The 15,671-nt window shown below is 34.9% G+C and overlaps 1 protein-coding gene across 5 annotated transcripts in view; it reads right to left on the bottom strand.

Annotated features, from left to right (window-relative positions):
* LOC149789863 (mitogen-activated protein kinase kinase kinase 13-like) overlaps positions 1–15,671 on the bottom strand; it is a 245,253-nt gene that overhangs the window by 104,435 nt on the left and 125,147 nt on the right. For all 5 annotated transcript variants that reach the window (XM_089971848.1, XM_089971847.1, XM_089971849.1 and 2 more), the window contains 3 exons: positions 8,839–9,022; positions 7,915–8,106; positions 3,321–3,479 (listed from right to left, as the gene is read on the bottom strand). In XM_089971848.1, the coding sequence (XP_089827974.1) occupies positions 3,321–3,479; positions 7,915–8,106; positions 8,839–9,022 (535 nt within the window). The remainder of the gene's footprint in view (positions 1–3,320; positions 3,480–7,914; positions 8,107–8,838; positions 9,023–15,671) is intronic.

The following is a 15,671-nucleotide window of genomic DNA, read 5'->3' as shown; positions in this document are numbered from 1 at the left end:
GACATTTTTTAAATTGCCAACGGAACTAACACCAATATAAAATACATCTAGCATGAGCAAAGATCAAAAACAATTGCCACCCAAGTAAAGAAAAAGTACATGCACTTTAAACAAAATCCTAATTGTTGGAATGGAGAGGTTGTTATACTTGCAAAGAAAATAAGCATGCAAAATGGTCATTCTTGGGATTTAATCTAATGGAGACTATATGGATACAACTATTGTGAATATTTAAACCCTGAAGGAGGATGGTATGTATTTTCATAGTTTACATTTGCTCTTTCATTTATTAATGTTTTCTCTCTTTGACAAAAGCTTCAGGAACACGGCAATAAGTTAAAAAAAAGAACCAAATAAAATCCACTAAGAGCTGAACTTTCTCTCTCACATATATATCGGACCAAATTTTATTTTGATCACGAAGTGCAAAAAAATTGCAATGGAATACATATGTATCCTTCTCTATGTTCCACCCCCACCCCCAGAAAACGCATTTTAGTATTAATGATGCAATTTCCCTATTGCTGGTAATCCGAAATAGCATACAGTGATACTATTAATATTTATGAAACCGGAAGTTATTTTAATTTAATTCGACACAGCATTGAGAGATTTATTCTATCTGTAGCTCAATAAATTTTTGGGTCAGCATCATTATATGTAGCTAAAAGTACATAATACCTTTAAAATACTTACTGTGAAACAAATTAAGTACTTTTAGTTACATTTAATGATTCTGACGGGAAAGGTTACCGAGATAAATGTAGGATAAAATTCGCGATGCTGTGTGGAACAAAGTGAAAAACACAATCCAAGGTGTTGATTTGGCCTCATCTTATACTCAGCATCGACTTAAAGGATGAAAAATGGAATGCTTGCCAAATCTGCTGATTCAAATTATACTCCACATCAACTTATAGGCCAGCGAATGAGGTACCTACTGCAAGATTCATGTAGACAATACAGGATATTGTTGATCATGTTGCAGCCAAAGCTTATACTGGTAAAACAGACAGCAATGGTAATGGGAAAAAGTTTCTTTCCTTTGTCTATATAAAAGAACGAATGGACAAAATTTGCTCTTGACAGGATTGTTGCTGGATTCAAAAGGTAATGGAGCTTATTTCCTAATGTTAATGTGACCTGGAAATATTATGATAGAGTACAATATTTACCTAACACTTTACAATCCAAATGATCTCATTTCTGAATGTGCATTTTTTCATGTGTCTTGGTAAACTCCATTAGCATCTTCCATATTATTATCTTTTTAATTCCCTGTTTCACTCTTTAGCACATTTCCACCACTGATGACTTGACAACAATGAATGAACTATTATCTACTTCTGTTGCCTGCAGGAAGTAGGAATTAAGACAATGCACTTGCACACAGTTTGAATAAATCAACTTTAAGATACACATTACTGCTATTTTGTGGGCTTCCAAGCAGTCTTTTCTAGTTAAACCTATGACCACATCTTTCTGCTGGTATTCTGATACAATAAGTATCCTAACTTTTATAACTGAACTATTATTTCTTAATTTCCTTTTAACATTTTATCAAAATTATACTGTGTAAAATGCCTATTTCTTTGGGTGACTTTTGAACTTTTTTTGCAGGAGTTTGCACTCATCACTGCTTTGCAAGTATACAAATTCATAAATTCTTGCATCAATTGCACTCACATGCCACATGGTAGCATTAAAGGATCAGCAAATATGTATACAAAGGAGCATAAATTTGCTCCGTCTCACAGCTTCCAGAAATCCTTCATTAAACCAGTCAATTTCTAAACTGAAAGCAGTGATGCAGACAGGATCACAGATATGTAGCAGGGATGGTCCTGGCTTTTAAAAAGCTGTCGCCAAAAAAAATCGCCAACCTCAATATTTTGTCGCCAATTTTCAAAAAGTGTCGCCAAAAAAAGTAGTGTACATTTTTCCAAGTGTTAATTTAGTCTATTAATGTAACAGGCAATGAAAATTACAAAAGATGGATTAGTTAATACTTTAATTACAACAAGCGTTAACAAAATGTTACAAAGTGTTACATGAAGATCCGTCGCGATTTTAGGGCTGCCCACTTGTTGAATGCAGTTTCAAAGTCTAATTTTTCACATCTGTACATGCTGATTCTCATTAAATTCTCGAGAGATGAGATGCAGAGCTTATTTCTGATGTCAGTTTTTATGAGGTTCATCTTACTGAATCCATGTTCACAGTCCTCAGTGCTGACAGGTGACACCAGTAGTCTCTCAGCAGCCCCCCACCCCCATGGCTAGCTTCATAAAGCTTGTAGCAAATTGCTTCCTAAATCCCAAGAATGATCACTGAATGTTGTATAAATTTTCTCGACAAGAAAAATAGGATCTCCATTCCCACGAATAAAACTTACACGAGTCTACACCTGGCAATATTGGACCGTATATATAAGCATAAATTCACACCCAATTTAGGGATTCTTTCACTCCTGTATTTTGAGAAATAAATAATTATTATTAATTATGCAAAACTGTTCTTTTTTGCTATTTCTTGTTGCGGAGTTTAAGTCTCTGCAGCCGTAAATCAGGACTGATGGCAAAAGGAAAAGATCAATGAGCAAAATGCCGCACTGGCGACAGATGTAATTGTGATTTAGATTTTTTCCATTTGCTTTGTATTTATACACAGTAGTCGGTACTTCAAAGCTTATCAGTTTTCTATGAAGGTTCAGCAAAACTATTGTATTGGTATATGTATAAAAAAAACCAGAAGGATTAGCCATACAATTAATTGTATCTGTTCTATTCGCGTCTTCAGAAGTCGGTCAGTTGTAGGTATAGTGCGGTAGCATGATTGACTGTATCGCAGCATACAGTACTCAGCCCAGATGTCAGCATAAGCAGATTATGATGTAACAATGCACTGTAAAGATGGGGTTGTCAATAAGAACAAAGGATCGTTTGTGTAACAGATTGATTCCAATGCATTGCTTAGTCAAGTTTGTGGCTTCCTTTCGTTCTGCCTTTTAATTTATCCAGTCCAAATCATTGATTGTATAAATTAAATAACCAAAAAGTATGTCGCCAAAAAAATCGCCAGATGGGATATTTTTGTCGCCAATAAGGAAAAAAAATCGCAATTTGTGACATTGGCGAAGCCCAGGACGATCCCTGTGTAGCATTGTCCTTTACTTCTGAATAAATATCTCCTTTTGAAATAATAAAAAAACAGGATCTGCAAACTTTATGGACACATACGCATGTTTGATTAGTAAATATTCCCTAAGCCTGCCATGGCTATGCAGTGGTGTATTTCTGTATAATCTATGAATATGTTACCAAATATCAACTTTTTCTGAGCAAAGCTCATTCTTGATGACCTCTGGAGCCATCCAAGCCACAGTCCCAGCAAATGACATCTTGGTGCTCTTCTCATTCCATGTCCGACTGTTACCAAAGTCTGAGATCTTCACCAAATCATTCTTACCTATCAGCACACTGTAAAAGAAGGAACACATCTGAAAGCCATCTGGGTGGGTTTTATATTTTGATTTCTTTGTTTCTATTGGTGAAAAATAGTATTATTGGCAGCACTAAGTAGAGTCTTGGTGCATTTTATTTTAGCCTTTTAAAAAGAGTTTTGAAGAGAATGCTATTTGATGACTTTTAAAAGACCTGAAAATAAGGTAGCCAGTCATGTATCACTGCAGTAACTGCAGAATAATGGTGAATGATAATATACAAGATACATCAGTTTTAAATGACTTGAATTACTGGTGGAATCATGCATATGACAGAAAAGACATGTCAGGTCTTGGCAATCAAGAGATTTCCAAAATTTGGTCAGGTGTTTTTACCTCAAAAGCGGGAGGATTTTCATGAACCAAAGTTTTCAGCATACAAATGGACAAAACTATAACTACTGAAATTTTAATATTAAACCATTCAATAATCTCATCAAATCAGTCCTTTCACAGTAACTTGTAGCCATTCATACTCTTCTTGTATGTACAGCAAGTCCTTTTAGTATCTTTCTGAAGATCATTGCTGGATTAGGAGATGATGTACTGTTACTGGATCCAGGTTTCCTCTTGAGGATGTGTGAATTTTCCTCAGAAGTTTAAATTGTTCCCTGCCTGTGAGTAGATTCAGGCTGCTGACTTCCTGCCAGAACTGCTCAAGACTGGTACTCTGTGGGTCTAACACTGCTTAACCCATTAACCTCATGTACCACATTTATGTACATTTATGTACCATGAGCTTGCACACTATTTCTGAGCTCTGTATCATCAACATCTATTAAAATACACCAAAGTGGGTGGTATTACAGAAAAGGAGACAGATGTAGTTTCACAACAATGCCATAAAATATAGACTTTCTACTTGCTATGAGAGGCTATAAAGTTGGCAAAAAGTGTCTCAGCATGTGTAATTTGTTCCACATTTTATGCAAATTCCGTGAACATTAACTTTAGTGATGGCATATATGTTGTCATGGTTAATATGCTTTGAGCAGAGGGGGTTTCTGCGTGATGCAAAATAGTATTATTGGCAGCACTAAGCAGAGTCTTGGTGCATTTTATTTTAGCCTTTTAAAGAGAGTTTTGAGGAGAACGCTTGCACCTTTAACAGACTTTAAAATCAGCTTTACTGGAAGAACAGAATGCATATTTATATCACTTTAATTTCAACCAAAGATATTCCCATTTCCATCACTGAATTTCATGTGACATTTTGGTTGCCTGAATTTTGGTGTACTGGCATTGGCACACTTAGATATCTAGATAAACTTTAAAAACTGATTATTTTTGTGGCATTCTGTACACTGACTCTCCTTTCACAGGCTGCTGTCTGAAGTGGAAACAGAAAAATCTCCTGAATCAGTATTTTAGAATATTCGGAATTTGTTTATTGGCATTTACTTGTTTACAAAAAAAAGCTACATGTCTCTTGTATTATAAATTGCTGAATTTTCACAGTGAATTTCAACAATTTAAATTTCTCTAAAGCTTGTTGTTTATCCACAATTGGTCTTTATTCAATGGTTGATGTATTTCCATAATGGTCTAAACTTTTCTAAAGTTTCTCATTTCCACAATTTAAAACATTACTTAGGGACAAAAGAATAACATTTCAAGGAAATAATTTCAGCAGCTGAAAAAGGGAAATTTCCTTTAGAAGAAAATGTTTTAAGATTTTCTTTCAGACTTTTATAAAGTCGGAACTTGCATTTTCAAAATCTTTCTTTTGAAATTCATTCAAGCTTATTTCTAGATTTTTGAAAAAAATGGTTTCCCATCCATGAATACAATGTTTTGTTCAAATTCTTTGAGGTTTGGTCCATTACTAATTAATTCTTTACTCCCCAGATATGCTTTTCTATGACTTTACCTTTGTTCCCATCTATGAATTACACAGTATCTACTATGACTAGGTAATATCTTCTGCTTGGATGTTGATTCGCCATGAGGTAACCAAATGCTGATCAAAACTAATATATCACCTTTACTAACATCCAGTTTTAATGATATATTTCATAACATTAGACTACATAAATCTAAATTTTAACCAACCAATTATATGTAGGATTTTTTTCAAGGCCGCATCCAAAATGGCATTGGTAGCTGATTGTAATAACTCAGTCTGATGGAAATATTATGGCCTTGTCAACATATGTAAGTTACTATTAATTGTAAAGTTTTGTATGTGTGAAAAATCACATTTTTAGAATGCATGGCAAATATGTGAAGTCTTCTTTCATACACTGTTATGTATAATGTTGCTTTGATGTGTTTAAAACATCAACTCGGCCATAATTGTGGGGCATTTAAAATAAGATAACAAAGTTATGAATGTTGGTGTTGTTAATTTTTTACTTCTTGTACCTATACCCAATTTTAATAGCTCAAAATGTAGCTGTTTGAAGCCTTTATAGAAAAGCCAATACTTATGTAGAAAAAGGATTGTATGGTAGTCTGTGGGACAGCTCTCCAACTCATGGTTACCTATATATGGGTAGTATTTTTTTACAAAAATATCAAGCTAATGAACTGTGCACTGAATACTTGCATTGATCATACTCATGTCTTTGAAATTTCATATTCAATGCTGTAACAACTATGACAACATCCATGGGAAAATGAGTTAAAGAAAGCTGTATTGGGCAATTGCTTTATGAAAACCTCTTGCTTTAGACTATTTTACATTTGTTTCCAAATACTGTGCCAAAGCATCCCAACACTTGTAAACTGTCCTTTTTGTGTCATAAAATGCAAGGTATCCTAACATGTGCAATTATTTTATATTAAGCTGGGACTAACAAGGCTATTTATAGGGAATTAAAAACAACTTTGAACCAATGACACTGTTACAGTAACTTATGTGTTGTAACAATGTGTGACTTGTTACTTAATCTCATTTAAAAGACCTCTAATCTTTGTCTTTCTGCAACCTGGCATGACTGAATTATTATGTTTATTGTGTATTAGAAATGCTATTGGTTTTTAAAAATAAAACTCATTTTTACTACTTCAGATGCATTGTCATTGTTCTGCAGTACATTTAATCTCTGGACCTGGTTGTGTCAACAATTTTTGGACCTACCCCACTCCCCACCCCCAACATAATCAAGATACCTGGGTTTGATCAGTGCAAACCTTACAGAACATTTGAGATTCTGTACAAGAATCTGATGAAACCCAGGTAAAGTTTGATTTAAACTGGTCCATTAAAAATAATCTTGATCTGGTTGAAGTACAAATTTTCTTGGCCCTGGATTTTGATCTTTATCAAAAAAATTTTGCCAGGTCCTTCATCAGGGAGTGAAGCTTCATTTCTTTTTAGCAAAAGTTGATACTTTGTTGACATTTCGCTATTTTGAAAGAACTTATTAACTGGATTCTTGCACAGCATCATTACCAGTACAAGAAACTGGCTAACCTGAATAATTCAGTCTTTATATTCCGCTAGTCTATGGTTGCTCATAGGAACTAACATGGATAGAGGGTGCTTGTAGGAACTAACATGGATAGAGGGTGCTTGTTTTCATTCTGCTGCAAGGATGTACACAAGTCAACTTGGGTATGTTTTACTTTTGAGAATTTTAATTTAAACATTTCTTGATCAAAGTATGGATGAGTGAGTGATGGATGGGATAGAAGAAATTACAAAACACATGAGAAAAACCCTCCCATGTGGGAGGTTCATGTTTATGTATGTGTAATTTTATAAACATGAAATTCCCAACTGCATGCAACTTTAAATGCTTACTAGAAGTACATGCAATATTGTAGATAACCTGCAAAGTGTTCATTTGCATATATATTTAAAGTAATATCTCTACATTGCACCTTTAAAAAGGGGTCAATTTTGTGAGCTCAAAGATCAACTTAATAATTTCACACCAATGAAGTTATAAACAATATCTGTATTACTTATATGTAATTGCTCACACTTATCTCCCTTTATGCATGTAAAGTTCCAAGACAATCATAATGATCCAGACAGCTTTAATCTACAATTTCCCTTCATAGATGACATGATGAAATTGAGATTAAGACATTCTGCATCAAGCACTGGATATTCTTTTCCATATTTTACCACAAAGAAGTTTCAATTATTAATGTATGTGTGGTTATTAAGATGAATAAAGTATTTATTTCTCAAACATGATTAATGATTAAATACATCTTTTGTATATCAAGCCATTTTAAACTGCAGTTCATTTTGCTTATGTAAAGATGTTATGAAACAGTCCAGTGATGTCTATTGCAGGGGGAGTTGCTTGATTACTGTCTGAGGATGACTAAGTGCTTAACATTGATCTTTGACATGATTTCGTTGCTAATATCGATATCAAGAAATCAAAGACCAGCATTAAGTACTAAGGTTCTTGACCTACCTGATTGTAAGTCTCATAAATTTCCTAACTTACTTTGGTGACTTGAGGTCTCGGTGGATGATCTTGTGATTATGGAGATAATTCATGCCACTAGCAATCTGTTTGGACCACTCTAGAGTGAGACTTGGTGGAATGTTTTTACCGTCTCGCAGAATCTCATACAATTGACCATATGGGCAATACTCCATGATGATACAGTAACAGGGAGCTTGTGTACATACCCCTCTGAAAAAATAAGTAGGAAAGTAAGTCCATTTCTGTTATAAGACCAAAATCGCCTAAGAGACATTGCAGACTGATGACAACAAGAATAACATGGCAATACAAAATATATAAAATAAAATGATAGCAATGAGAGAACAAATCTAAAAAGAGAGTGCTAGAATGGAATGATATTCTACTAAATTAACAGACTTTCCAGTATTCCAAAACAATATCATTTCTTGTTCTTCACTGCTGAGTGCTGAAAACGTTTCTGATATTCTTAAGCCAAAAAAAGATTTCAAAATGGCGACTATGGTAGCTGTATTAAATTTAAGATGAGCACCATTTTTACTTAGGACCATTTAGATATAGTAAAAAGTCTTAGGGTGAATAGTCATACTAAATTTGAATGTTTTCTGGTGAAACCCCCTTATCTGATAAAGCTTCCCTTCAGCAGAAGTAGCAGTAACAAACATCTCATAACAGACAATGGACAACTGGTTATCCATAAGCTCTAGAATTAAAATTTAGTAAAAATATCAGTAAATGAATATAGCTGATGCGTAAAAAGTTGGCTAATTTGGAAATGAACATTTTAAAAATAGTTTTCAAATGTTTGCCTTTCAAGACATCCTGAAATGAACTTAAGATCTATCTGCAATTTATTAATGCAAGAAGCAGCTTTGTCATTCTGAATGTTTAGATCATTTATGCTCTTTTGTATGAAGCAAATTAAGTTCTAATGGTACTTACTTGAATGATATGATGTTGGGGTGGTTTAGTTTTCGGAGGTTGCGGATGTCTGTCTCTTTTACATCTCTCACCTTCTTTACTGCTACCTCTTCTCCATGCAATTTGCCAAGAAACACAGCCCCCTGGGCACCACTCCCAAGCCACTGTAAGTCTGTGATGCTCTCAAATGGAATTTCCCAGTCATCTAGGAATATACAAGACAGAAGAAACTCAACTCATGCCTGTACAGCAATTCTTCAAGAGCAAAATGTGTTCATTTATAAGTGCTAATTTCTACTAATTAAAGTAACTAATTTCAGTAATCTATCCTCATGCATATCAAAAATTTCTTAACAATGTACTAGAATGTAGAGATGCAATCATCCTATACAATTTATTAAAAAAATATAACCAAATACCTATTAAAAGGTTAAGTCTGATAATGAGGCATTTGCTGAATTTTACAATTTGTCACATTATAAGTAAGGAACAATAGCCAGATTGCAACATGTAAATGCTAGACCCTGAGGCTAATTATCTGCTTCATAAATGTTGTGAGGTAAGCCAACATCAAAAAGACGGAGGGGAAGCCAGTTGTGTATAACATGGGCATAAGAACTTGTTACTGGTGCCTTATTCTGCTGAATGCAATTCACAGGTAAGTGGCATAAATTGCCGGTGTTGGCTCAAAGGAAATCAAGTGGGGGTCATAAATCCACCCTTGACAGACTGCCGGGGAGGGGGCAATGTCTGCTAATTATGTAGACCATGGGTGAATCGACATCCACTTGGAATTGAGCAAGGCATGGCCACCATTGGAATCGCAAATTAAATCTAGTGTCTTGAAACTAAACGTCAGTAGTTGCTAAACCATCTTGCGAGAATTACATAAGTAAGTTCTAAGCTACTCCGACGTCATTCGAAATTGGCGGGAAACATTGTTATTCTGGGAATTACAAAGGAGCTTCGGAAAGGTCATTGACTTATTTGCTCGATTGTTGCAATCTATTATGGCAAGGTAACTATATTTTAATTATGTGCAGTATGTATACTTCATTACTAGAATCGTTAGTATGTAGAATTACCATTTGTACGATTTGATTCATCTGAAGTGTTTGATCTACATACATATTTTGAGATATTAGCAATGTTTATGTAAAGAATTAATATTGCAATTCGCTATTTGGTTAATTCGTAGTAACCTTGTGCATTTATTCATGTGATAATCTAAATCTGCAAATGTTGAGTTGAATTATAACTTTGTATAATGGTTGCAGTGCACAACATTAATTACAATCAGTATTTGACTATTTGTGTATACTTTGTAGGAGTATAATGTGTAAGGATATATCAGCGCATGGATATGTGGATATCTCTGTACACTTTGTAGAAGTGTAATGTACAGAAATGCATCTGATTATGTGATATTGTTCTGTATAATAAGATTGAGAATCTATACATACCGATGTGATGAAATCTATTGATATATGCATGATAAGCAGTTGATACCATGTGTACCATACCAGAAAGTATGGGTATTTCGATGTGCACGAATGCATGACCAAAGAAGGTAATGGCTTATCTGATGATAGATTGTTGCTTAGTGTGAGGCTAGATAGCTAGGGGAAAATACTAATGTCTTTGTGTGTGTTCGGACAGGAAGCTTTTAGGGACCAGAGGAACTGTAGGAGACATAGAAGGGAAATACTCTGGTACAATTGGTCCCGAGTCTCTGGGAGACAAGAAAAGGAGAGAACGGAAGTGGAGGAAGTGAAGGACGTGGTTGTTGGACTGAAGGTGTACTGGGTACCAGTGAAGAAATACTACAGATCAAGAGATGAGTAGAAACACAGGACAGGAGGAAAATTTAACACACAAAGTCAGATGATGAAATAGGCCATCACTTGGTCGAGTGAAAGACGAGTGAAAGGGTTTTGAATATTGAATTTCATTTGAGGAAGGATTATCTGTAATTGAATGGCATTAAAATTGTTGTTTATTTGAATTTCACCTTTTGTGTATTCAGTAATTTAACTGTTGGCATCGCTGCCTGGGGGCTTGGAGGTTTGCATCTCTATCACTACTTCAATTTCTAACTAAAACAAGCTTGGGTTGGTCTTCTTTAAAAATTAAAGATAATACTGGGAGCACCCCACCCCAACCTACAGTAGTCTACAATGAGAGACCCCTTTACACAATTTATACATAAAATCATTTTCTTATTCTTTCAGACTAAGCAAATGCCAAATATGTTAAAAAGTTTGACCAGGAAATATATACAGCAAGTTGTTTTGGTGTCTTTAATGTTAGTACAAATTACCATTTTGTCCCTAAACGCTCCAGTGACCTAAGTGGTTAGAACATCCTTCTCACATGCAAGGCATCATGGGTTCGAACCCCAGCCAAATCATACCAAAGACTTATAAAAATGGTACAAGCAGTTGCCTTGCTTGGTACTCAGCATTATGAGGTTAGTGTTAGGACTTGTTGGCCTGGTGTCAGGATAATGTGACTGGGTGGGACATGATGCTACATGTCTGCGGCATGATGCCCCAGTGCTAGACATCACTATACACTGGTACACAGCAGACATCATTGCATGGGCAAGTTTTAAAGGTATGATAAAAATCCAAATCACACATACATACATTCTGTCCCTTAATTATATTCAATTGGAACACAAGTAACCCACCCCATCTCTAATAGTCCTGTATGCAGGCTCTTGCAGGGCATTATCCATTCTGGAGATTATTTAAAGTTAATTTTTATAGAAACCACTTCTTTCTTATTTAAACTTACAAAGACCATGACCTGCAGACCCCAAAATGCATAGGTTTCTTTTCACCCTAAGTGGAAGCCACAAAAATATTGGTAAAGGAACCTACCCTTGAACAAAAGTTACAGAGCCCATTTTACTTTGAGTCACAATGATCTTGCCATTTTAGCTTTTAACCACTCCAAACCAACAAGCCACTTACTCTGCTTAAGCACAAGCCCTCAACATCCTAAGGTAATGCTCAAGGTACATGGTCTAGAACTAAAAGTATTACATGAAAACAATTGTTCTTCTTTAAGGTATGGTGACTTTGCTTAACTTTGACACCAAAATTAATAAGTTTCTTTCATATCCAAAGTGTAAACCATCCACATACTTTGTTGAAAGTACAAGGTCAAGAACTGAAAATGTTGACCTCCAAATCAACTGGCATCTTCTTATACTCTAAGTGCAATCTATTCACAAACTTTTGTCAAGATGTTTAATGAAGAACTAAAGTTACAGTAAAGAAGTAATTACAGTCACAGTCACATACATTTGCCGTTTTGACTCAAAGTCATCTTTAGTCCAAGTGAAAGCCATTCACAAAGCTTAGATCTGGTCTGTGATGTAGAACGAATGTTACTGTGCAGAAACTTTTTCTTCTTTCAGGCAGGTACATTTTTCTTTGAACTTTTGACCCTGAAATCAATAGGCTTCTTCCTTAAACCAAGTGGATTAAAACTATAGTTACTGTGCAGATATGTGTGTGTGATTTGATTTTTAACGTAACTTTGACAATTTTTCAGTCATATTGCAGACATGTAGCATGATGTCCCACACCAGGCCGATCAGTCCTAACACTAACCTCTTAATGCTGAGTGCCAAGCAAGGCAGCTATTAGTACCATTTTTGTAAGTCTTTGGTACGACTTGGCTGGGAATCAAACCCACGACCTCCTGCATCCGAGGCGGACACTCTAACCACTAGGCCACTGGAGCGGTTCTGTGCAGAAATATCAAGGCAACTGATGAATGGATGTACATACTGACATCATAAAGATTGCCAAGATTATAAAATTAAAAATAGCCAAGTTGGAGTTTAATTAAATTACCTGTCAGATTGATCCCAAATATCACTAGTCCACTTAGTAAAATGTTTCTAAGTGCATGCATCCCCACTTTACTATACCTATTTATCATTTGAGCCAGGCAATAAAAACTATTCAAATTAAAGTTTAATCAAAAAAGCCACGTTCTGCAAGCTATGACACATCATTCCCAATGATAACCATAATAAGGCTAGAACAAATATTTAATACAACTGAATTATGGACATCCCAAAACAGAAAGTTAATTCACAACAAAGGAAAAGTTTTGTGGTTTTCTCCTTTTAGCCATATACACACAAAAGTCATAGTCCACAGAACACTACAGATAGCATGTACATTCAAAAGTGCTTTGCTTGTCATATTCACACCATTTATGTCTCAACAAGCCAAGGATCATAAATCTACTTCATTTCACAGTGACCTTTGGCATATGTATCTTCACACGCCACCACTGTTTACTATATTAACCTAGGAATAACAGTTTGCATAGTAAATGTTACATATAGCTTTCTTCTGTTTAAATATTTCACACACATTTTGTTACTCAGATCAAGGATGCTGCCCCCCTCCCCCGGTCTTAATTTCAAGATTTTATTTTTCTTTGACAATAATGGGTTGCATTATATTTGATTATTTTTAACCTTTCAGAAGATATATGCTTTCATGTACTTATCTGTTGAAAGAAAGTTATGAAGCCTATTAAAAGACAGGTTTTAAGTCTCAATTTAACCACCTTTAGCCTTGATATAACTCTATACAAAGCCTTTTATATGACAACAGCCTTTTAAGAAAATTTTCATATATCTGGACATGTTTCTATACTAATACCTGAGATGATGAATGTGGTTTGTGATCAATCCTTTCTGCTTCAACACTGCAGAGGAGTAAGACCAAATTATTTTTTACACATTTTAGCTGTTCTCTTAAAAGTATCCCACTCCAAATACGAGAATAGTCTTAACAGTCTAAACAACCTTGAACATGTTATAAAAGAATTTATGTACATTACAGAAAAAATTTGATGAAATAAAGAACTCCAGGTAAATTATTGCATACTGCAAGCACAGACATTTATCATACAAGTCCCACAAAAGCTGTGATGCTTTTTGGTATGACTCAGAAGTGGTTCAAACCGACGATCTGCCATATCCAAGGCAGACGTTCTAACCACTTTGGCCACCAGAGCAGTTTCAACTTAAAGATAAGTACTGCTGAAAACCAATGTTAAATGGATCGAGGACAATTCAAATAAATGAATGAAAACATACACACACACACAGAGTGTGGCCCCACTATAACATGGTGGTTTGGGTCCATAGAACCTGACCATGTTATGTTCTAAACTGTGTTATAACCAACCAAGTCAGTTAGCTGAAGAAAATGAAGCATGTACCAAAGAAAGGCCATGGTGGGGTGGGATGGGTAATAAAGGTAGGCATAAATATATGTGCTTTGGATTAAATAAAGATACATTTGTACTGACAACTTACATTTCTGGAGTACAATCCATAATCCATTAAGTACTGTACATGTATATATAAAAAATCCACGAATCTGAGTATAGATCACATGTACTTAAATTAGCCTAGATTTTGGTCAGCTGGAGACATCATGCCGAGGCTACCCAGAGGATAAGGCTATTCATAGGGAATCAAAATATGTGAAAAAATTAAAAGTTTAACAAACATCTTTGCGAGATATCCATCTTCAATTAACATGATGACAAGATATCTATTGTTTCAAAGGACTGGACATTTAATTTGTATTTGGTAGCAATTGTAAATATAAACTTTTTACCTGCAAAAAAGAAACTTTCATGGCACAATAAATGTGTTCCAGTCACTTTGGAAATTTCAACAATCCATCAGATTCTATTGCTTTTATTTAAGTTTGGTGCAAACATCCTTTGATGAAAAGTGCATGTGTTAATGAAGTTACCACTAAAGGACAGCTATGGAAGACAAAACAAGGCCCATTTCTTACTGCAGTGGCAATATCAAATAACTGTAGGACATTGACTGAGACTGATTAATTTTTCATTGCTTTGTACATATACAGAACAATCTGTGCTTCGAAGGTAATCGGTTTTCTTTGAAGTTTCTTCAAAACTCTTTTTTTTTCTAGGTACATTAAAAAAAAAAAAGGAATTAGCCATCATTTGGTTGATTTGTTCCTACCTTCAAAGGTTTGTCAATTGTAGCTAGCCCCAGTAGCATGACTATTGGAGTCTAGCACAGCATACAGTACTCAGGCCAATATCAGCATAAGTGGATTATGATATAACAATGCACTATTAAGATGGTTTGTCAATATGAACAATGAATTCATTTATGTAATAAAAAATAGATTCCAGTGCACTTTATATCAATTTTGTAGCATCCTTTTTCCTCTCCAAACCCAAGATTGTATATACAAGTTTAAACAGCCAACAATGTCACACACACAAAACATTTATTCAAAAGCAATTAAATTCAAGGCCTGCTCAAAATTCATTTGCATCTCTCCAAGCCAATGTGTTCTTAAGCTCAGTTAAATACAAAAGTCAAAACACTTACCTTTAACATGACCTCAATATCAAGTATATCAACCTCCAAAATTGGATACCACAACAGTACCAATATAGATTTAGGGTTGATTTATTTCAGTAAATATCAAGAATGTCTGGTGTTCAAACTCTTTCACAACTCCAAAGATATTATGGTGGTCAGGTCTGTACCAGTTTCATTTAGGAACAATTACATATTGAAAAAAGGGTTTCAGCGAAAACCACTTTTCCACACCACCATTAGGTCATAAGTAGCAATGTCAATATCTGTAGATGCCACTGTGGTTGCAGTACCATTCAGATCAGTATCATTCAGATTCAGGACCAGTCATATACTGTTATAGTCCAACGTCAATATTACAATCTGTTTATCAGAAATGGCAATAAAAAGATTCTGGAACCTGTTTGAATTGACAAATACAACTTCACATGTAAATTCACTA

The sequence above is a fragment of the Sinohyriopsis cumingii genome, chromosome 10, assembly GCF_028554795.1.
Source record: "Sinohyriopsis cumingii isolate HCF-2022 chromosome 10, ASM2855479v2, whole genome shotgun sequence".
Lineage (NCBI taxonomy): Eukaryota > Metazoa > Mollusca > Bivalvia > Unionida > Unionidae > Sinohyriopsis > Sinohyriopsis cumingii.
The sequence above is the reverse complement of the archived record's forward strand: the minus strand, read 5'-3'. Positions and strand labels throughout refer to the sequence as shown.